The 23,749-nt window shown below is 40.0% G+C and overlaps 1 protein-coding gene across 13 annotated transcripts in view; it reads left to right on the top strand.

Moving 5' to 3' along the window:
* Window positions 1-23,749, top strand: part of ptprsa (protein tyrosine phosphatase receptor type Sa) — a 230,334-nt gene that overhangs the window by 85,054 nt on the left and 121,531 nt on the right. For all 13 annotated transcript variants that reach the window (XM_040128917.1, XM_040128913.1, XM_040128924.1 and 10 more), the window contains one exon: window positions 14,658-14,880. In XM_040128917.1, coding sequence (XP_039984851.1) covers window positions 14,784-14,880 — 97 coding nt within the window. In that variant the 5' untranslated portion in view covers window positions 14,658-14,783. The remainder of the gene's footprint in view (window positions 1-14,657; window positions 14,881-23,749) is intronic.

The following is a 23,749-nucleotide window of genomic DNA, read 5'->3' on the forward strand; positions in this document are numbered from 1 at the left end:
GTAATATAGCTCTAATTGCAAACAAATTTGTCTGAGCTTCCTCAAAATCCAGGTGAACCTGTTGTCTCCTGTCAGGCTGAATTTGTAGAAAACATTTGGCATAAAATGGCCATAAAGCAGGATTCTTGGCCAGTGATGAGGATTTCTTGGCAAAGACACACCATGGAAAATGGCTACTGAGTGTACTCATAAATGACAAAACAATAGAAGAAATCATTTTGTCTTCTCTTGGGAACTTGGCATCTACCCCAGTTTTGTGTTTACCCCTTGATAGCTTACTAAGGGAGAATCAAAAGATGAGAATGCCGACTGGGAAGATGTGAGCCAAAAAAAGACCTAAGAACACAATGGGTGATACCAGTGGCCAAAACCAAGAGAAGAGGTCCAAGTCAAAACCCTGTCAGACAAGTCCAAAACAATATAGCAAGAAAAAAATCTGTCTCAAGACTTGATTTGAGACTGAGACCAGGTTTGAATTTGGTTATGGATTACATTGTAAAGAAAAAACAAATAAAAAAGATGGAAATCCATAACTTGATTAGAATATTAAAACATCTCTGGTGTAGTTTAGGGGCTTTTTCCATTCAATGCAAAGATGTGGCCCAAGATTATTTTGGTTTTCTCTGGCTGGTATAATGTAAATCACTGAAACTGAAAGGTTTCTGGTTTAATCCGGAGACAGGAGGGTCTGTTTAAACAGTGAACTGCTGATTCAAGGGCAGCAGGAATTGCAGTACCCACTATCACTTCCAAAGTGCTCTTGAGCTAAGTGCTCCATGCCCAAAATGCTGCATGAAGCACTGACTTTGCAGTCTGAGCTCTCTGAAGACTTCCCTTTCTCACGGCCTTTCTCCCTCTCTTTCTCTGAGTATAAATTGTTCCTCAGGTCACTGACACTGCCCTACACAGCCTTGGCTGGTGCCAACATGGTACATTCATCTGTCTCCATTAAGTCTCCCTGTTTTTTTTCTCTTCTCCAGCCACTGCCATACTACTGTATGTATGTGTACATACTGTATCAGAGACCGAGAGAGTAGAGCTATCTCTACCTCACTCTCTGTCTCTTTCGTTAACCCCTCCCTCTCACTCCATGCAGTGTGGCACACAGCACAACAATGCACAGCATGTTTGAAAATAAAAGACAGAGACAGAGAGAAAGGGGTCTTGTTTATGCATTAGTTGTAGGACTTAAAAGCCCCCCCCCACCAATTAAAATCAGCGTGAGTACTGCAGGCAGGAAAACAAACAAACCCGATACCCCCACCCACCCCATTGCTACTGGGGCGTTGCTGTTTTGAATACTAGGGAATAAATCTGCTTTTGTATTCTGGAGTCTCCTAAAAATATGACATTTTGTATGCCTGCCATAGCATGAGTCTGACTCATGCACAAACACATAAGGTATGCAAACGCTTGCACATATACTTCACACACAAACATGGTGTTAAATCAGGCAGGGATGGGTGACTAGCTAGCGGTGCCCTGCTGTGATGGAATGTGTGGTGTAAAAAGAAAAAAGACGATTTAAAGAGGTTTACCAGCTGTCTGACCTCCCACCTTTGACCTCAGCACACGACCTCACCAGCCCTCCTCAAGTCCCATTCCTCCCATGGCCCTCTGAAATTCATTCTCAAGTCAACTGCACAAAAAGTGGTGTATGGTGGGGGTTTAAAAGGATGGTGACGGCTGGTCGTTGGCTGGAGTGAATGGGTCAGAGGGTAGAGGGGTGCTCAAAGAAACGACTGCTGACTTTGTAGACACAGAGGAGAAGCTTTGAACACACAACTGCGAGGGCCATGCACATGTAGCCACTGTATGCGCCTCTTCTCAAATAAGTGCGTGTGTGAGCAGGTTTCATGTAATCTCCACTGTGTTATCATCACTGCCTTTCCCTGGCTTTCACCCATGTGCATGCCCATCGTCCACAATAACCTTCTGTCTGCCAAACAAACAAACTCTTTGTTTCCGTGGGTGGGAGGAAAGTAAGGCCAATGGATAACACTGGCTCTGTGTTTCAATAATTTATTGTGGAGGAATACATTAATATGGATCATGCCAGATTATTACCTCCTACTGAATCCCCCCCCGCATGTACATAATCTGCCAACCGCTGGCTAAATGCTCAACGGGTCACATGAGGAGGCTTGAGCTTCAGTGTTCAGCCAAAGGACACGGGACCTTTCACACTCGGCTGTCTGATGGTTATGTAGCACCAGTGAGGGGATTTTTGGGGGAATTTTTTCAGTCCTGAGCTTCCAAAAACACATTAGCTCAAATTGTCTGAATATGTTGCTCTTCTCTTGGTGTATTATTTCACAGCACTTCAGTTCACAATAATTTGAAATTAAGACGCCTGAATTTTAAATACTCTCATTTATATGTAGCAGGCAGCGACAATATCAACATTGATCGCCACATAATGGATTCTCTATTTATGTTATATTTCAAATGGGTAAATCTTATTTTATTGTATAGCTGTGTGCAGCGCATTGATTCGCTCACCTGTTGTACCTCTTTCGGGTGCCGACGTGTGAGGGTAAAAATGTTTGATTGTTTAGTCGACTAATCATACATATAGCCCCTCCTCTCCGTGCACACTCTGAATCAAAACATGATCATACGCAGGAGGAGGAATTGTTGTTGGCTTTTCCCCACAGACATGACGACTTGCATAGCTGCTAGTCAGTGTAGACTGTTTGTGCAAGGGGATAACGTTAATGTTAATTGTTTGACTGTTTGTTGAATGTTTGTTTGTTGAATGTTTGTTCCTCCATCCAGAGGAATACTGAAAAATATTTTCAGAAAACTCAAAATGGCTCATCCTGAGGAGGCGCAAAGACAGCCTGTACTAGAGGTATTAGCAAAAGAGAGTACCTAGGAACTTAAGAAGACACACGTGGGAAAGCTGAACACTCTGACGAGTGTGATAAACTATCCAATTAATTTGTTTCGAATTTCAGGCTTCAACCAGTGCTGCTCTGACAACTGAAGCAGCAAGAGAGGGTCAGGAAGGAATAGCTGTAGCTAATGGAGAGAGAGATGTAGGAGAGGAGGAGGAGGACAGTGGCCAACATGCTGCTGTGGGAGAGCCAGCTAGGGCATTAGCAACAGGTGAGATCGACAGCAAACACAGGGATATAGCTGATTATGTTGTTCAGTTATTTATTTGTCACAAAGTACTTGGCAATTAAAATATTTTTAGTGGAGCACCTTAAATACGGTATTATTACCAGCCGCGACAGTGTGACTGGTATTGTTTTCACCTTATGAGTCCGTGTGTGTCTGTGTCTGTGTCTGTATCTGGAAAGCAGGGCTTGGGTTTCTAGTTAAAGTCCCGAGTCAAAGTGTCACATATGCTGCTGTCTGTTCCTCGTGCCTTTTTTTAAAGTGGCTGTAAAAAACAGTTGCCTTTCCCAGGCTTTCAGTGCTGGTGGTTGGACTGTGATGGGTGGACTGACAGGCAGTCAGTCTGCTCTTTACAAAGCTGTGTGATTGACAGTGGTACAGACACTCCCCTAAACTCCAACCCAAACAGGATCTAACCACAGTTTACGGCACATGGAGTTGCACAGCACTAATTGAGACAGTAATATGTTTATCTTCTTTCTTGTACATTGAACCATATAATAATATTCAGTTTAATCGCTTTATAATAATGTAAAATGAAAGCAATTTAATGTTATTTTGAACATTAGTGCAGAGACGTACTAACTAAAATATTATGTTTAACCAACTAAATCCCAAGTGGCAGCAGTGGGAATATGTGTAGTATGTTAAGGGGTGTGCAGTGTGGTTTCTTGTGGATCTTCATCTTCTGCAGTACTTGCTGGCTTGATGGTGGTGGGAATTTAAAATTTCTGGTGGTGATCAATAATGTTCATGTTTACTCCTCTTTTTGTCCTTAATAAGATAATAGCACAAAAGAGTTCAAATTAAAATGCACCTTCCCTAAACACAAATGGAAAAAGTTTAATCTTATAAACTCTGGCTACTGAATTGAGGTTCCTGAATCTGCCTGTTGATGGCCTGTGATCCAGTTTCAGAAGCAAATTTCCAAGATTAACTCTATTTTCAGTTAATTCCCTGAAAAAAAAGACCCTGAAAAAGATGACCACCATTGATGAAAAGAGGATTTCATCAATGGTGTGTGTGTGTGTGTGTGTGTGTGTGTGTGTGTGTGTGTCTCTCTTGTGCAAATACTACAATTTGATTATCATATGTAATGATGTTGTGATGCTACATTCTTCTTAAGCACACACAGTCTTCAAGGTCCATATATATAATGACAAGCACTTTACATTACACTGACCTCTCTTGTTATACTGTACATTAATTTCGGAAAAAAATCACAGTTGATTTTCAATTTCTACATAAAATAAAAATTGTATCATCTAAATTTTAACTTTTAAGGAAAAGGGCCAAAGATAGTTCCAGTTTCACTCACTTGTGAATTTGGTTAACATGCCAGCAGTTATTTTATGGTGTAGGTGTCACAGCTTTTCAAATGGTATGTATCTCATTTTGAAAATGAAACTTCTCAAACCACACAGCAAATGTTACACAGTGAGCCTTGCCAATTACACAGAAGAGTTTTGGAGACATTTTCTAAGCACCCTGGTCTGCCAGTGTTTCCTTCCTCCACCTCCTCTTCGATCACTTAGAATAATCTCATTTCCCACCATCCGCATCCCATTTCCAGAATGAATATGAAGCGTGCTTCCCCAGCTGTCCCAGCCGCCCTTCAAAAACTTATTTCCCACTCCTGTTGCAATTTTTAAAGTGCATTCAAGCCTCTGGCCAGTCAGTGATGCTTGTCTGACTCTATTGGCCAAAAAATGGATGTCAACCATTCCACCCTTCCTTTCCAGTGTCCCTAACGCACATACATACATACAGATAGCATCCACAACCAACTGCCCCATTATTGTCAAGGACTGTCTCACACCCCCCCTTCTCACCTCCCCTCTCCGGCTTCCAACTGTGACCTGTACTGTGTCCTATAGTTAAATGCCTCCCCCATATATAATATGTAGCAGCACCCTCCCTTCCCAGACTCTTTCTAGCCAAGGTGATGGCCATCACAGACAGTGCCACCTGTAACCTTTGGCCTTTATGATTGTTGGCAGCCAGCACGACAGACCAGGAGAGGCAGAAAATAAAAACAAGTGTTCTTCTGTGTGTGTGTGGTTTGTGTGGATTTCGTCTGCCAACAGTATGGCGAGGTTACACAGGAGACAGATAGTGTGTCACCCCTCAGTGGTAAACAAAAAGGCTGTGCAATAAAGTCCGCACTTAGGAGGTCAGCTTGCCGCTCCAGCCTCCCAGCTGCCAATCCGTTGGCCCCTGCTGCAAGACCCTGACGCTTGCTGCTGTGCACTCAACCTCAGCTGAGGTGGATTTCAGCTAAAAGCCTCACAGCCCTGGGTGGTTTATTGGGAGGACAGTGCAGCCTCATAATGTTCAGAGTAAACCCATTTCCCAACGATTGAACTCAGGGCATCACCTGGAGAAAAACAAAAGGCTAAAGATTCAGTGGGCTCTGCGTAACCTCAAATCTTTTTGTAAAGGACCATTTCCTTTTGGAAGAAGTCAAACACAACAGTCTATCATTTTTTTTCTCCAAAAAGCCATGAAGGCTACCTGAGCATTCATCAGAAAAAAAAATCACAGAACACTGATGATTCTGAGCTTTATGAAGGACAATTTTGAAAGCAAAGTCTCAGGCTTATTCATAACTTCAAGATTGACCCATAAACTGCTCTACTTTGAAGTCAGCACTCATTTAACAATATAAGTTAGCAAGTTCTAAATTTGAAAAAGAAAATAAAACAGGAATCTCCTTTAGAAGGCAAACTGGAGCTCAAAGGGATCTTAAGATTCCAAAGAACGATTATGGTGCTCCCAGGGGAAAGCAGATGGCCGACACAAGGTGCCTCAGAGGCGTCAAGCACCATTTCTGGGCCTGGGAGGTTGGGAAGAGTTGAGGCCAAAGGCTCATGAGAAAGATATTCCAAGGAGAGGTTGCCAGGGCAGGGCGTTTTGCAATCTCTTAATGTGGTTACGAAAGTGCAGTTCTCCCTACCTATGCAAACAGCCTTCACTTTAGGCAGAAATGGAATAGAAAATACATTTCATATATGATATGCTCTGGAGTTTGTTCTGGATGTACAAATGTCCAAATATCAGTCAAGACTTTGTTCAGGGTGCCACAATGTCCCTGAATGCTCTGAATGCACGAGTCACATAGACTGGAGACTCTGATTTTCCCATAATTGAAAACATAAGTTTCTCTGAAGCACTATGAATCCTACTTTTACAAACATTGTTTTGAACATTCTGTATTCTAATATATTTATCGGTACCTAATGCACAAACATGCATGGTCACAGAAATACATTTCGTTATGTTTGTTGTCAGATCTCGGCACACCTTACTACCTGTTGCACAATGATGTTGTTTATTCTACTGTTGCATCGAATGTAAGTCAAAGTTAATGCTTAAAATGTTAATGTCACTGACAGTATCTTGCAACACATTTGAACATTTCTCCCTTGCGTGAGCTCTTCTCTTACACTGGGGATTCCCTACACATGGTGTATAATGACAGGTGCACCTTGTTTCAAATTCCTTTGACACCGATCTGTCAGGATGGAGCGGATAGCAATGAAAGAGTGAAGCGGGGAGGTAGATACAGGCTGGGGCATTTACATAATAGTCCTGCAGTTCCATGCAAATTCATGTGATTCCCTACGAAACATCTGCAATGCAAGCATAGTTTAGTATGCATGAGTTGGAGAGGGGAAGACAGGGAGAGAGAGGAAATGAGGGAGAGGAGGGGAAGGGGCTAGATGGAGAAAAACGAAAAAAGAGATGGAGGATTTGAAGGACAACTAGTCAGGTGGATATATTTACAAGCCAAACATACCTTCCTTCGCACAGAGACACACACATTTGCTCTTTCTCTTATACCACCTGTATGTCTCACGATTTACATAGCTTTTAGGTATCACAGGACAGTGTAGCTTGGGGGTTGGGTTTTCCCTCTTTTTTTCTCAAGGTAGATCTTGCCTTAGAATTTAGCCAGTGTTCTGATGAAGGAAGCTTAAAAGGTGTTGTGAGGAAGGGAGAAAGAGACAGAGAGAGAGAGAGAGAGAGAGAGAGAGAGAGAGAGAGGCAAACCTTCCCAATGACACATGGAATAGATACTGTTATGATTTCAGCATGTTAAAAAAACAGATGGTTGCTATAGACTTGTTTTATAGCTGAGGTTGGTGTGTGTGTATGTGGGTCTGGGTATACCTCTGCTTCTCAAAGACACACACACACACACACACACACAATTACACACAGATATAGAAACAGAGAAATTATCTGGATACACTTAAATAGGTGCATACTAAATTATTACACCAAATGCACACATAAAAGTGCAAAGAAACAGCAATATAAAATCATCTGCACAAATACGTAAACGTGCAAATACAAACTACCAATATTAGGTACTATATACTATATACACCGTTTCTGCACACATAAATACACATACATGTCTCATACATGTATAAATATATAATAATAAATAAATGCACACAAGCACACATGGACAATATTGTTCGCAGAGGCAAGCACAAACACTGACACATACAGTACAACAAATACAATTAGCCTAGTCACAACACACAAATACACATGTGACACACACAAACACACACACACACACACACACACACACACACACACACACAAACTGATGAATGGACCTGGATCCTTCATCTTTGTTGTTGGTCTTCTGTAGGGTATAAATCAATGAAAGGCAGTAAACCGGTTGAGGTAAAAGTCTGTAACTCGGAGCTGACGCATAAAAACTTCATCTAAGGTGAAAGACTGCAGAGGGAGAGAGAGCAGCTGAAGGCTAAACATAAACAGTCGCCAGCAGATAGCAGAGTCTACAGGGGGCCATGAAAAAGACAGTATTTGCTGGAAAATTAGTGTTTTTCACTGAAAAGCAACAGCACAACTGGTTTATTTTCGTAACAATCAGGTATTGCAAGAGCCTCATTCTTTTTTTCCTCCAAGTCTTAAATCCACAATAAAGAGATGCTAAAACATTTTCAAATATGCACAATATTGTCCAAGAATATTAAATGTGCGTCCTTTAAAGTGAATTTCAGTCCTTTAAAGTTTTGGCCACATATACCCTTTTTTTGGAGGGAGGGGCACGTTGTGAGATCCATCTCTCTCTCCCGATGCTGTCTAGTTATCAGAACAACTGCAGCGCTGTATTGTGGTTCAGTTTGCTACTGTTTGTATCATAGTTGTAGGAACTGGAGCAAGTCTTGCTTGCCTGGAACATGTACACAGAAAATAATACGTCATTACACAGCAACCAGACAATGACTACTGTTGTGCAGTTTGGAAAGGTCAGTCAGAACACTGGGCATTTACAGTATATTAGCTGTACTATCTGGCTACCAGTAGTGGGTAACAGTAGGTTACCAACCATTTAACCAAAACAACATTACATTACTTGTCATAGACATATTAAGAGTCATGTACTTAGTGTTTACTGATCACATACTCCTGTTGATACAAACTGTTTCAAGCCCCAATTTTAAAGTTTATGGTTCCCCCTTTTCACACAGCTGCAGTCCACAGCGGTTAGCTAGCAACTATCAGTTAACATTTAGCCATCAGCGAGCTGTTAAAGAAGTAATGCTAACAGGAATAAGCAAGCAGTCTACATCTGTGTAAGTTCTGCTTTCATCTAACAATGTGTTTATCTGTGGTTAGCAACATATTAATATGGATTTTTCTGCGGTTATTTAACGTTAGTTCATCATTAGCTGCTAACAGTAACATTAGCCACTTAGCAGAGCTGGATGTGCATTTTTCTTTCTGCCTGGAACATTATGCTCTGGCATATCTATATCAACCATTGTTATGAACTAAACTATGTTAGCTTTGACTTGACAGGTTACAAGTTGGTGGAACGGTGTTCTCGGTTTTCTGATTTTGGAGACATCTTTGCCATTCTCTTAGACAAAAAGACATAAATTCCTCAAGTTGTTAATAACTTATTTGATTTTTAAGAGTTAAAATTACCAAAGGGGCCTTTAAATAAGTAGCATTAGTGGTATTTTAGATTAGTTAAAATTCCTCTATCAGGCTTTTGTTGTAGGTATTGAACAAGAACACTGGTGTTGTGTCATCAGTGTATTGCAAACAATGTCCCAATTTTAAGAAAATAAACCTGTATAGGCATTGGCTCATTTCTTATCCCTTATTACCGTTTATAAACAAATAATAGTTGCCCCTTGGCTGGATATCGCAAATACATTAACTGCTAAAGTCCTCAAAGGTTCTCTGAGAATCTCTGAGAAAGTGAATCACACTCAACCAGATGTAGGCAGCCTTTTGTGGTAGACTGACCTTTGTCTTTGCTGAGGCCATAATAAGCCACCGGCATAATCAATTCTGAATAAGCTGTAACAACAGCTAGCTAATTTTAACAATCAAATGTTTTAGTATTATTATTATTATTATTATTAATTTTATTATGAATAATAAAATGTGCAGTAGGTTTAGAGATTTTTTTTAGGTTTGTAACCTGTGAATTAATGTGTCGGAAGATTTGTTGTGAAGTGGATTTTCAAAAAAAAGAAAAGCTATACTCTTCCATTGACATTTAGATGACAGTTTGCCACAACCTCCTCAAAGAGGGGCCAGTACCCATCCCTGGAGAATCAACAACATCCCTACCAGGCTGTAGCAGGGAGTCACTTTAAACACGGTCTGTCAGAATCCTGGAGCAAAAAAATAGATGTTGTTGAGACACCCACTATAACTAGAAGAAGAAACCAAATAATGCATGAAAAACGTACTCCTGTGGAAAGTCCAACTTTTTTTGGGACTAGACAAACACAGAAATTATTATTCTTTTTGAAGTTCTAGACATCAAACAATCAGTTTTGATCATCAAGCCTAACCAAACTGAGGTCTTTTCTACTGTATGTGAAGTGAGCTTGCTGTTCACATCATAAAGGGATTATTAATGTGGTCCCTCAGGTGATAAGTAGTGTTTTTTTCTCCTCACGAATACAACTTCACATCTTTACTGTGTGTGTGTGTGTGTGTGTGTGTGTGTGTGTGTGTGTGTGTGTGTGTGTTCAAACAAGTGTAACAGTACAGTGGGTATGACTGGATGGAAATACCTCTGTCCTTTGAAGTCACTGATCTCTTATCAAGAAATCCATGTATATACTTGCCTGTATCTTCAATCACTTTGTAGGATTCACCTCTTCCTTTTTAATTTCTGTTGGACCATTGTGGCATGTGTGTAGGTGTGCATGTGCACACACTTTATATCTATTGGTCTTGCTCTCATTTCATGCTCATGATGGAAATTCCCATCTCCACTTCCCTTCGCTGCCTTTCTCAGTCTCAGCAATCAAATGCATTAGTATCAATATTGCATGGGGAAACGAGCTGAATTTAAAGCTGGACCATGTCAAAGTGTGAGTCCCTGATAGCCAGTGACTGCCACCACTCAGTGGAAATTGTGCCGCCATTTTGGCTGTAATTACTGGCGACTGGTTAATCTGGAGAGATGTACTGTTTTCATAAAGAGAAAAAAAATCTGATTAACCATTGCCCATCAGTGGGAATAACCTAGAGTTTCATGAATGGACTGTGACTGAAAGTGAATGAAAGTTTTCAGTCTGAATATAAAAAAAAATGAGCAGCAATATTTCAGTGCATTTCTTTAGTATATTGTGCATTAGTGCATTATTATAGTACAATAGTTAATATTTCTCAAAGCTGTTTTAAGTGTTAAATGTTAAGTATTTAGAAAGATGCCAAAAAAAAAAAAACATGGCCATGCAATATTATTGGTTTATGAGTGCTTATGACTAACATAGCAAATACTAAACAATATGAGCATCTCACTGGAGTTGCACCTGATGAATGTACATCCGTTATTCACTCAACCTTTTAATCTAGTTGGGTTGAACAACTTTTGGTAAAAATATGCTTAATTTGCTATTTTCTAATGCGAACATTACCTTTGTGCATTTGCACTGGACACCTGGGAGTTTAATACTTGGTAAGAGTTAGAAAAGAGGGTTAGAAAACTTTGGGGAAACTGAACTCCCATCCATATTGCGTCTGTGAGAATTTGAAGATGCAGCCCCATTGTCACAGAATTGCTGCTGATAATGAATTTTCCCCCATTACATACTCAAACGGGTGACTGAAAGATGGTTAAGTGGGTTAGAAAAACATCCTCAGTTATTGATGCTAGCAGTGGCATGTGAGTAAGTAATGCTTTTACTTTTCCATTGCCCATGTTGTGCAAGCTTTACAAATACAAGCTATTGCCAATCAGCTTGATTTCCCTCAGAAACTAGTAGGTCGTTGCGATCATCCTAATCACACTGAAATCTGCAAAACATGACCATTAGCAGTTTCCTCTCAATCACAGCCTATAATGTGGAAGCGGCTGAGGTAATGCTGAGGGTTTATCAATCGATTGGCCTCACTGCTAGCATTGCTAGAATGCTAAAGACTCTATCATTCCTCTCCCCATTTCTAGAGGGAAAATGATAAATGCTTTTAGCAAGCGTTGACAGGTTTTCCCATGGAGGTGCTAACTACAGGAGAACCATGCTGTGCTTCCCATACCATGTCTTGCTTTTGAGCAAAAGAATGCTTTAGCGACACATTGGCTTCCCCAATCCCTTCAGGGATTAATAAAGAATATGTGTAGGCATGTATGTATCTTTCTATCTAAACTTCTGTATCCATTCTCTGTCTTCTATTTGTAGTTCAGAAAAGAAGGCAGTATTGAGCTGCGTAGACAGTGTCTATGGTTAAACTGGAGCCCACACATGGCCTGAGGTAGGGGGGGCATAAATCAAAACCTTGGCATCTTGTGAGCATAGACAGAGTAATTCCCTACAGGTATGGCAAGATTCCCTCTACTCACACAAGTGTTTACAGTTAGAACAACCGGGCCATCATTCAGAAGTCCTCTAGCCAATTTGGCTACCCCCTTATTCTCTTTATTCATTTTTCTGTATTTCCCTCAGTTCTCACCAATGACATCACCTGCCCTCCAGGACAAAAAAAACAAATAACAAAAAAAACCAAACAAGCAAGGACATGTAATGGTTGTGTGCATATAGTACTGTGTTGAAAGATGAACTGAGCGACACCCACTCTTTTCTGGCATGGCGTCGCCACAGAAGACCTATTGTTGATCTCTCCCTTTGTGTTTTTGTTAGTGCACGTGTCACGTGTTCTTGAATTTCCCTGTTTGAATTACGTATCTGAAAAATCAGTGTTTATAGGCCTTACATGATTATGTGTGCGTTTGTGTCACGTAACGGTTTTGCTGTACGCGTTTTATTTATTCATATTTTTTTTTTTCCTACCGCTGCATGTGTCTGTTACATCTAGCTACTTGAAGAGCCAGTAGCTCTGAGGGGTGGGGTGCTTGTATATGCCTGCTGTCTGAGGTGCTTGGTTAAACTGTAATTAGCTGTGGTTTTCTGCCTCTCACAAGGCCACGGTCACAAACATATCCTTTAAAACAGCTGCATATATTAACCTTTCAACTCTTCTGGCAATTTAGCAGCTTTACATGGCCTACATAATCTCTCTTTTTCGGAGTAAAACTGATTTTATTTTATGTTATTTAATTGAATTAAGGTGATGTAAGCTGTTATAGATCACGAGAGTGGATTAGTCAATGTTACCCACATTTCTACTCCTAATAAAAGATAACAGAACATAATATATTTTAAAAGAATTTTATAAATAATTGTGTAATTGAGGTAGTTTTATGTTTAAGTGATGGCCATATCCATTTGTTCCACTGGTATAGTTGATCTCTAAAGTTGTTACTCGCTTTGTTTTAGCCTATTTGCTACCGATCCTGATTGCATCGGAATGATTCCGATTATAAATGTCTGTCAGTTATGCTACATTTCAGCCACTGACAGTCTTGTCAAAAGCAACTTGCAGTGAGTTAGCAGGTAAGGATTTAGAGAAGTGTTCAGAGACAGTTTGAAAGTGGCTGTGTCATGGATTAAAATGTAAAGCTGTGCTGACAGAATATTATCTTTCACCTCTAGGTTACCTGGAAAAAAATTGCTTTAAGGCATCCACAATAAACTGCACACTGTCTGCACAGTTTGTACTATTGTACCCTGTTAACCACCCAGTGTGCAAGTAATTAATCTCACTTCTAGAGAGTCGCCCTTAACCCTCATGTAGGCTCAGCTGAGCAGTAGCCTCACTGGAGCTGGGAGGGAGTTTGGTGTCTTGCACAAGGACACTAAAGCAGGGCAGATTCTTGCTGACACAGGGGTTTGAATCCGGGTCCTGTGTCCTTTACAAGACCCCGCACCTTATCGAAGCTTACCTAAAGCTTACCTGCTCATTCATCTCGCTGTAAGATGCTCCCGATATGGGTGTCAACTAAATGTCATACATATTTTTTTTCTTTTAAAAAGGAAATTGACTAATTCATTACATTCATATCATGGATCTCTTTCAGTTCTCTCTTCCTTTGTCTATTTATTCACTTCTTTTTAATTAAAGAGTATAACCACTTTGTGGTGGCTCTGTGCCGCACCAGACATATCAATGAGAGAAATTGTGTGTGTGTGTGTGTGTGTGTGTGTGTGTGTGTGTGTGTGTGTGTGTGTGTGTGTGTGTGTGTGTCAGTCCTCACTTTCTGACAAACCTTCAAAGGGTTGTATGATGGTCAAGACTTGGTTTTAGGGTTAGGGTTACAATCAGGTATAGGTTGGGGTTGGGGTTAGGGTCAGGCAATGCATTATGTCAATGAGAGTCCTCACAAAGATAGAAGTGCAAACGTGTGTCTGTGGCGGGAGGCGTCCTGGTCCTCCTGTGTAGTTTGGGGGATTAATGGCAATTTGACTAAAACAAAGAGACGGTGCATGGAATATCATTGGGTGCCTGTGTAATTGCAAGGCAATGAGATAAGCCAATAACGACAAGATCAGGCTATTAGGAAAAAAAGAAGAAAGAAAACAGTAAATCCCCTGCTAATTAAGGGATGTGAGAAGATGCAGGTTGCAAGATGGGGAGGTTACAGGGTTTGGGTGTGTGACACTCTGCTTCCTGTAGTGTTACTGACACCCTATTACCTTCCTTCCATTTATGTGTCAGCAGCAAAGCGTGGTTGTGAAAAGCGTAGCAAAGTGGCCTAGTCTCTGTGTTTATCAAAAGTCAAATGTCCTGTTGATGTTGGCAGAACTACTGCCTTTTCACTCCAAGTGGCTCTGGCTAAGAGCATCCTGTCACATGCTCAAAAGTAATTCACATAGTTGGGCCCCATCTTATTTAGGCATTTTTCTCCCATTTAGACCTGTTGTAACAATCAAACGAACATGTTTACTGTCACAGAATGTAAATGCTAAGTAGTTCTTTTTCTTCTGTGTATGAGATCTTTTGATGTTCTGTAAATTCTAGAAAACGCAGTGCGACAAAGGTCTGATCCCCACGTACGAATGTGTGTAACTATGAAAGTGAATCTGGGTGTTGCTGAAACACAGTATCATGGGCCTTGCATAAATAAAGTTGATAGCAAAAAATTCTGATTTATCTCTCTTTCTTTCTTTTTGCAGAGTGCCAAGCCATCCTGCGTGAAGACCCCAACCTTCCCTGCGCAGTCAGGGCCTCGGCTCTCCGGCCGGGCCAATCTTCAGTCCCACCCCACCCCTCCCTGCCCCCCTTTCCCTACTCGAGGCAAGATGGCCACCGGTGGTGCCCCTCGCCTCTCCTTGCCACTTCTGCTGCCTGTCACCACTCTGCTGCTATCACTGCTGCTCACCAGCTCCCAAGCCTTATGTAAGTATTAAGACACTGAGTAACTGTACTACTGCTGATAACTTCTCAGCCTTCCTATGCACTGCCCTTTGAAGGGTCATCATGCATATCTGATACACTAGTTAGAAACGGGGAATATTGCAGAGTTGTGGAGGATGAAAGTTTATAGACAGTCTGTGCTTCTGCCTCAGCCAAAGGAAGTAAGAATGGCTCCACAATGTCGAGAGCTAGGTTTTATTTTTAGGCTTTTAGCTGATGTCCTTACAATGAGAGAACTTGCAGGGCCTCACTGATACTGCTCAAGGAGACCAGGACATGTAGCTGCTGATAGACAAGTTAGCTGTTGAACAGATGGAACATTTGACTGTTCAGATATTAGATTTTTCTGGGCAACCAATCAGCCCCAACCAGACAATTTTAAATCATGGTTATCTCCATAATGGTTATTTACCATTCGTTTGTGATGTCTGTCTGCATAAAACGCACTCCATAACTTCCCATGTTAGTAACAGAGGAACGTCAGTAGTCTCTTATCCCACCCTGTCAACTCCTGCTTAGGATTTGTTCTGCACCATTTCCCAGTTAAGATGGGCTTAGAGCAGCATTAAGTAGACAAAACAAAGAGGAAGCTCTGCAGAGAAATAGAAGAGTGATGGCGAGGTGGGGAGGCTTCCCCTTGGGTTTCATTGTTTGTAAATCCTGTGAGTGTGTGTGTGCGTGTGTGTGTGTGTTTGTGGGATAAGTTTGTGGGGAGGGTGTGTTTGTGGGTAGGTTTATGGGTAAGTGCGTGGGTAAGTGTGTTGGTGAGTATTTTGAAGGGTTAGATATGTATGAAGTGATTGTGTGTAAATGTAGATCATTGTGAACATGTGTGTGGAAGCGTGTCAGTCACAAGTTCATGCTTGTTTGTTTGCAGTTTTGTTAGCTCTCTGTACATACCTACGCTTACACACACACACACACGCACACATATATGTATATATATGTATATGTATGTATGTATATCTATGTGTATGTATATCTATGTATATGTATATATATGTATATATATATATATATATATATATGTATATATGTATATATGTATATATATGTATATATGTGTATATATATATATGTATGTATATATGTATATATGTATGTATATGTATATATATGTATGTATATATGTATATATATGTATGTATATATGTATATATATATGTATATATGTATGTATATGTATATATATGTATATATGGATGTATATGTATATATATATATATGTATATATATATATGGATGTATATATATATGTGTGTATATATATATATATGTGTGTGTGTGTGTATGTGTGTGTATGTAATTTGCATTAATGCAAGCAAATTATGCATTGAGGAACCTCAAGAAAGTCAAATTTCCCTTTTATAACATTTAGAAACATCTTAGAAACGTCTTAAAATGCCACTTAATATGTCAACAGAATCAGCCAATGTGATATTTCACACATACTGATAAGCGGTATAGCTAATGGATGGATGGATGGATGTTCCACAGTGTAGGTGCCACAAATTAATGTTTTAGGAAAGTTATGTTCCTTCAAATGTTAATTTGCAAGATAAATTGCATTTTTCTCCTGTTATCTTTTCTTTCTTCTCAGTTTCTGAAACCCAGTTACTCTATTCTCAGTGGTTCACGATAACATGAAGAGGACTTCATTTTTCTCATGTTGCAACAGAGCAGTCTACTTTTGATTGCATGGTGGTTTGAGTGTCTGGAACCATAAGTCAAGTGTCTTTCAGCTCAGCTGGCTGAAAACATCTGAAATTACACTCAGACATGTCAAACAGATGTCTCTTTTCTCTTTATTTTTGCCTCTATCACTTATATTAGGAGTGTAAGTAAAGCAAAGGTGCAAAAGCTCCTCCTCTTAACATCATACATATTAGGACAGTTTATTGCATGTTCTTGTCCTTAGATCATTTATCCACCATATTAGGACTCAGTTTTTCTCCTCCACATGAACCTGTTCACAGCCCCTTTTTCTCACCCTGGTTTAAATAACATTCAGTGCAGTCTGCTACACAAACAGCAGGGCTCTCTCCCCATCTGTCAGTATCTGCCAGTCTCTGCCTGTGGATATGATAGGTGTTTTGTGAAGCTCTCTCATTCTGTCTTATTGTCTCCTGCTCATTCTCACACTTTGTTTTTTTTGTGCCCCCCACCCCACCCCCGACCACACATATTCAAACACGTACTCTCTCTTCTCATCATCTCTTTTTAGGGCCACAGAGTGTTGCCCCACCATTATGTCTGGAAGTATATGCACACAATCACTGACTACCTTCTTTCGCTCTCTCTGATTGTCTTTCACACCCACATGCACAACTACACGCACACACACAAACACACAGCCTAGTGGTGCAGTTGTCCAATTATATTCACTCCCACCTGGTGGACTGAGGAGTGAAGGCGGGGGCAAAGACACCAACCCCCACCTTGTATCAACACTGTAGATTGCCACTTTTTTGCAGACATGCCCAGCTGAAAGCATGATGTCATCCCTCACTCCCTCTCTCCCTCTCTCTCTCTCTCTCTCTCTCTCTCTCTCTCTCTCTCCCTCTCTCCCTGCCCTTCATCCCTTTCGATTTACACTCATAAATCACTGTGGAAAGGAGACGTTTTTAATCAAAAGAGAAAGAAAGATGGCTCAATATATTGCACCACCACAACCTTAATAATGCTTGGCTCCCTGTTTGTGTGTGTATGGCTGTATTTGTCTGCATGTTTGCATAAAATTTGTGTGCAGGCGCACACATATATGCATGTGTACAAAGGCTGAATTATGTGTGTAAACTGAGCTTTGTCATAGGTGGCTACAGCATACTGAGCGAATTATACAGTAGATCTGTAATTGTTTTTGTAGCACAGAAAAAAAACTAGTTGGCAGTGTTGTGCATTAACTTTTTGAGAAAAACCCAAAGTAATTGTGTTTACGTGTAAAAACATCTCTCAGTGAATATTTTAAAGTGGGGGAAATTACTGAAGTTATTAGATGAGGGAAGACCACCATGTAATATTAGGTTTTTTTGTTTTTTGTTTTTTGTGGATTTTTGAGCTGTGAGCGAGAGACTTTCCATGGTGTTCACCTCTTTCCACACACAAAAAGTGGCCACAAAATAGACATCATCAAACACTAAGACCTTTGGGAGTTGATAAAGATGTAACAAGAAGCAGTATTTCTCATATGGTGGAAAAATTACTAAAAGGACTAAAAATTATTCATTATTTGCCTTATTGCCTAGAGTTTTAAGAGGCATAAATTCATATTTTCCTCACTGAAGGGCAATAAAGATAGAACTTTTTTATTAATTTTCAGTATGTTGCAATTTTTTGACTTTTCTTGAATTAACTGACACAGTTTTGCAATGTTGTATTTGGCTTTATGTTTCTGGACAGGGAGACAACGTTATTTGTCAGCATTTTTTCTGCCCTTTCACCTCCTCACTTTTTCCTCCTCCTTTCTTTCAGCCTTTTAGAGTCCTCAACAGTAGCAATCTTGGCAAAGCATTCCTAATAGTAATTGGCCAGAACTCACAGAGATGGGGTGAGGGTGTTCAATTATTTATATTCCTTTGAAGCTGCCAATTGGAAAAAAACGAAGCCCCTTAGTGGAGCTGTTATTTTCTTGTTCTTGTTCGCTACACCTCCGTCTGTTTCTCTCTCCTTGTTTCTCTCTATTGCTCTCTGTCTTCCCTTCTCCCTCACTCACTCCTTATCTTTTCCAGTCAAATTATGTTTGAGCCAACAGTGTCAAGTGAATTCTGTCAAATTTCTTTTTTTTTGTGCACCCTGCTTTTGCACACGTAGCCCCATGCTTTACTCCTTACACTTTTTCTCTCTCAAATGAGAAGAAAACAAGTTAATTTTTAATTGTGTTACATTGTATTACTGCCTCAAGTTTCCTGGTGGCACTGTCTGCATTTTGAAGGTTGTTATAGGTTGATTTCTTAGAGCTGTACACTTACAAATAGCACAGGAAAACATTTTTATTTAGTCTTGAAGAAACCATCTTTCCCTCTTCTTTCCCTTTTCTTAAGTCTCCTTTAGACAGACTTCAAAACGTGCTAACTTGTTGCATTTTTTGCGTATGGGCTTTAGGAGCTAGTGTGTTCAAAGTGCTGGCTTGCTGGACATGTATTAATATTTATGACACAAGATGGCTGAACCCTGTTGACAAGAAACCACCTTTTAGTCCCATTGAAATGATTTCTACTGGTGAAAGAACAAACAGCTAATCAACAGTGCAGCTCTAGCCCATATGGCTGATTACCAAGAGGTCACCTACGTACAGCGGATGCCATCAACCATTGAATTAGTTCAGAAAGATAAAATGTTGTGGCATTTATTTTATTGAAATGTACCCCTGAAAGCACAGTTATGGTCAGCACAACTGATGATAAAAATTGTCCTCTGTGCTTGCAGCCATGGCATGAGAGATGCTTATATGTCTTCTTCTTTTGCCATCATCTCTCTTTCTCAGTCTCTTTTCAGTAACATGCTCCAGTAGTTTGAGCGATTTTATATTAACTCAGTTTGACAGAACAATGCAAGTGATTGAAGTGTGTGAAAGGTGCTGTCCCTTTGTTTTGTTTTTTTTGTTTTTTTGTTGCTGCGGAGAGGAATGCAACACACCACCAAGGTGGCTTTTAAATTTACCATGCATCCAGTGCTTTGATGAGCAAGTTAAGATCTTCAAAGGTTTTTGATATCGCCCAAGAAACGTGTTGGTCCACTAATTTTTCAAACTTTCTTTCAGAGACTGTACAGACGGAGAATTTCCTTGTATATAGCTTGACATGGGTTTAAATGTAGAGAGAAGTACGGAGGGTTTTTTTCATTTTTTATGTTTAATTTCAGTGGAGAGATAAAAGATTGTTTTGTCTCCATTTTCTTTATTCTTTTGTCCTTTCCTTTGATCAGACCTAAAACACCTTTGGCAGTTGGAGGTGTCCTCTTCATTTAATGAGCCAACAAGTGTCAGTTGCCTCAAGTATGTCTCTAAATGACACAAAATTGTTCCCATTTTATCTCCTCTGTGTGTGTTCTGAAGCCATTTTGATATCAGACACACACACTTGAAGTTGATTTCCCTCCTCTCTCTCTCAGGAATCGAGCCTATTTATTTCCAATGGGCTGAAAGATACTTAGTGGCTTTTGATTTTTTCTTTAGCCTTCAACAATGGTTTCAGTGGGACCAATTCGTGCATATTACAAGTGTGACACTTTTGTAGAAATGCAGCGTCGCTGGGAGAGCAGTCTGGTTGGGAAAAGTTTTTCACCTCTGGGTACTAACATTCCAGAACCTATTTTATACTGGCTTCCCACATCCTGACACAAGTCTCTCATGAACTGCAAAGCCTGAGCCCAACGAGTTTGCTTGGAGTGCAGCTGACATAGATGGCACACTTTATGATTCCAGGGGGAAGGGTTTGCACAAAAACATCTAATTTTTACTCATTCCGTGTACATCCGAGCCTTCAATATCTTTTTTCTTCAAACAAGAGAAAAATATACCTAATGAAGAGTCATAATTTTACACTAATCAGCCACGACATCAAAACCAGTTTTCAACGTTGTGGTTGATCAGTGTTTTTCTTGGTGTTGGAAATCAATTGCTTTAATAATTGTCTTAAAATATGTAATAATGCTTTTAAATTTTTAAGGCCTTTCTCTCCACTTGTATCAAGATAAAATCTTTTGTTACATGAAATTTAACAATTGTATTCAAACAGGTAAAATAATCTCATAATTTCTTTTTATTAATTTTTTGAAAGGAGAATAATATTTTAGGAATCCAATTTGAGATTACAAGATAGACAATTTTCCACTGTGGAAACTAGATATACAATCCAGGCAGCACAAAGTCTCTTTGTGAATCATTACATCCATAACTGCACGGCACCCTACCTACCCCAAGAGCAAATTCCAATTAGCCTTTCTTCCTTATATTTTAATTGGAAAGCAACTGTTTCATTAACCCTTAAACTTGCACAGCCAAAGTAACATAGGAATGGAGCCTGACCCAAAACATGCCCTGTGGAATACGGCTGCAGCTGAGATTAGTTAGGCAGAATTTTTTTTAATCCTGACTGGCAGAGCTTGTATGCTTTATTTAAGCACTCATTCAGACAATTTCAGACATGCACACCCCACCAATACAATCACAGTATTACACGGTTTTCCCCTTAAGCATCACTATTATGAGTTAAGTGTACGGCTCAAGAGTACTTTAGCAACAGATGATTAGAGAGGGGGGGAGTGCTAATCTTTCAATTCTCTAATAAAGATTTTTCTTTAGTAAAAGGTGCTGAAGATTTCTACAGGTGCTGCTAGATTTATCTGATAACATTCCATGGAAATGAAGTGCCCTCTGTTGTAAATTTAGTTAAATATGAGACAGGATCTCATCAGACACCACATTGTGGACTGAATGAATGAAGAAATGTTAGCCCTGTTAAAGACCAAAATCCTCACGTCTTTGTCTTCTAAGTTGGCTTATGTTGTTGATGCCACCAAATTGTCCATCAGAAATTGGCAACAGACTAACCAACCTCTTTCTGTCCTTTCTCCTTTTTGCTGAAATCCAAAAGATTGTTTTCCTGTCTTTTTCTTCCTTTCTCTCTTTCTTGCCTGATTCAAGCTTTTTTTCAGCAGTCTGCTGGTCTTTGTTGGCAGTGATTACGTGTCAAAACCCCCAGACAAGACAAAGCAAGACGGGTTTAGAGTAAAGGCTTGGTTTCCATAGCGATGGCGCTTGCCCAGGCAGCTTGTGAGAATTGGTCTTGATTGATGGGGTTTGGTTGTTTAGGCCCGGAGGGTGTGTGGTGTGTGTGTGAGTGAGATGGATAGAGAGTTTGTGTGTCTGTTTGTATGTTTGTTTGTGTGTGGGCCTGTTCATGTATCCACTTGAATGCGCATTTGGCTGAATCTGTCTTTGCGTCTATATATCTGTCTGTCTCTCCCTCCCTCTGTTTTGTATTTATGTGCTGATTCAGGCTGGTAGGGTTTTAAGTCAGGTCCAGAACTGACAGAAAGGCAGTTCAAGCAGCTTGGTGGCCTCTTATGGATAGCTGTTAGGCAGATACTGCAAGCTAGTACATCTCTGCACTTCAGGGGTCCACATAGCTGTAGTTCAACGTCAGCAACATCTGTCTGCACTGCTAGTCCACTTGACTTGGTTTACTACCACCATACAGTGGCAACACTTTAGAAAGTTTAGAAATCTCTGAAGGTAAATCATATTTAAATCTAGAAAAAAGTCCAAAGTTCCAATGAGACATGGTGCAACATGAAATTAAGAGGTGACCCAAATATATACAAAGTCAAAGAAAAGTCCTGGACAAATTAAGATGCCAAATGTGTGTCATGTGTCTGCTGTTTGGCTAATATGAAAATTAAGTTTGATCTCTGTCAGGATTAACTTCACTTAATCAACTTCTTTAAATTAGTAACACACAGTGGTTCATATTGCTCTCTTCCACTTGGTAATGATACCAAAAAAAAAAAAGATTTCTGTCAGTACATATAGACAGTGAGTGTCTTTTGAGATAAAGTAGCAGTGATTCGGATTAAGGTATGTGGAATAAGTTCTATGCTTTTAACTTGTGGCTTCTATCCAGAGTCACTATGAGTAGAACAGTAAAAAAGAGTAATATAAAATAATGTTATTCTTATCTGCAGACTTCCACATGAGAAGCAGGAGAAAGTGGAATTAGTTTGATTAGAGTAGTACCTCTAATAGTACCAAATGTTCTTTTCAGATGTTGTCGGTAAGAAAAAAAAAAGGTCTCTATGTGCTGTGAAAGATACCTATTTGTAGCAAGATGGATAACAAGTGCTCGTTTCCCAATTCAACGCCTTTCTCTGCAAATCACTGAATGGCTGTGCATCATTTTGTCTCCCACTTTGCTAATTCAGTGGATAATGGGTCCTATTTATGACCCGAGAAGCTTTTCTCCATCAATTACCGTATTAGTCATAAAGCCAGTCCCTTCCCTCCTCTAAAACTCCCCCTACCAAATGACAATAGTAAAGTACTGTAAATGGAGCCGTATAATATTCACATACCCACCTCCCACTCTCAACCACTTTATAATCACAGTGCTGGTGTATTCTGTCTTATCAGGTCCAACAGAGGTAGTGGCCAGTAGCAGGTGGTTGCTGTATTAGCTAAACAAGTGTCTGTATGCACAGTGTGAGTTTTTTAAATCCTGCAAGCTGGTCGTGTTTGCATGGATCTGTTCTATCCTCGGGGCCTTGTGAAGATAGTCGGGCCCCCATTGCTGGTTATTTTAGCTCAGACCATGTCCCCCTGCCAGGCAGATAAAGACAGGTTTTGTGAGCTTATCTGGGTAGTGCTGTACCTCACTCTGTCTGAGTGAAGCTAGGGGAATAGAGAGAGACTTTGGTGGAAGGGACAAATGGCCGCTGCGGTTGCAGTGTCCTTTCAATGTCATCTCTGGTAACATGACGTATGCTGTTTTTTGGAGACTTTTATATAAGGTACCTTACACGAAAAGAAGTGCATACATCTTTAGAAAAGGTGGAACTGATGGGAATCAAACCCAAAAAGGTCCGTGCTCTGTGTACCACACACACAGAAGGCAAAGGACATTCTGAAGAATATTTTATAGTCATGAAAAATAGAAAGATATTTAAGGGTTTTCCACATTAGCTTGTATATGTATGTTTGACTTATTATAAAAAAAAGTTGTCCGACTGTAGATATGCTACTTATACCCAGTAGACCTACTGGATGCCTGATGGTCAAAGGTGCTAACCTTTGACTGTAATGCCAAGAAAAGCTTTGTTACAAAGAATGAATAGTAAAATCACTGTAAATAAACAA

This window comes from Xiphias gladius, chromosome 6 (assembly GCF_016859285.1).
Source record: "Xiphias gladius isolate SHS-SW01 ecotype Sanya breed wild chromosome 6, ASM1685928v1, whole genome shotgun sequence".
Classification (NCBI taxonomy): Eukaryota; Metazoa; Chordata; class Actinopteri; order Istiophoriformes; family Xiphiidae; genus Xiphias; species Xiphias gladius.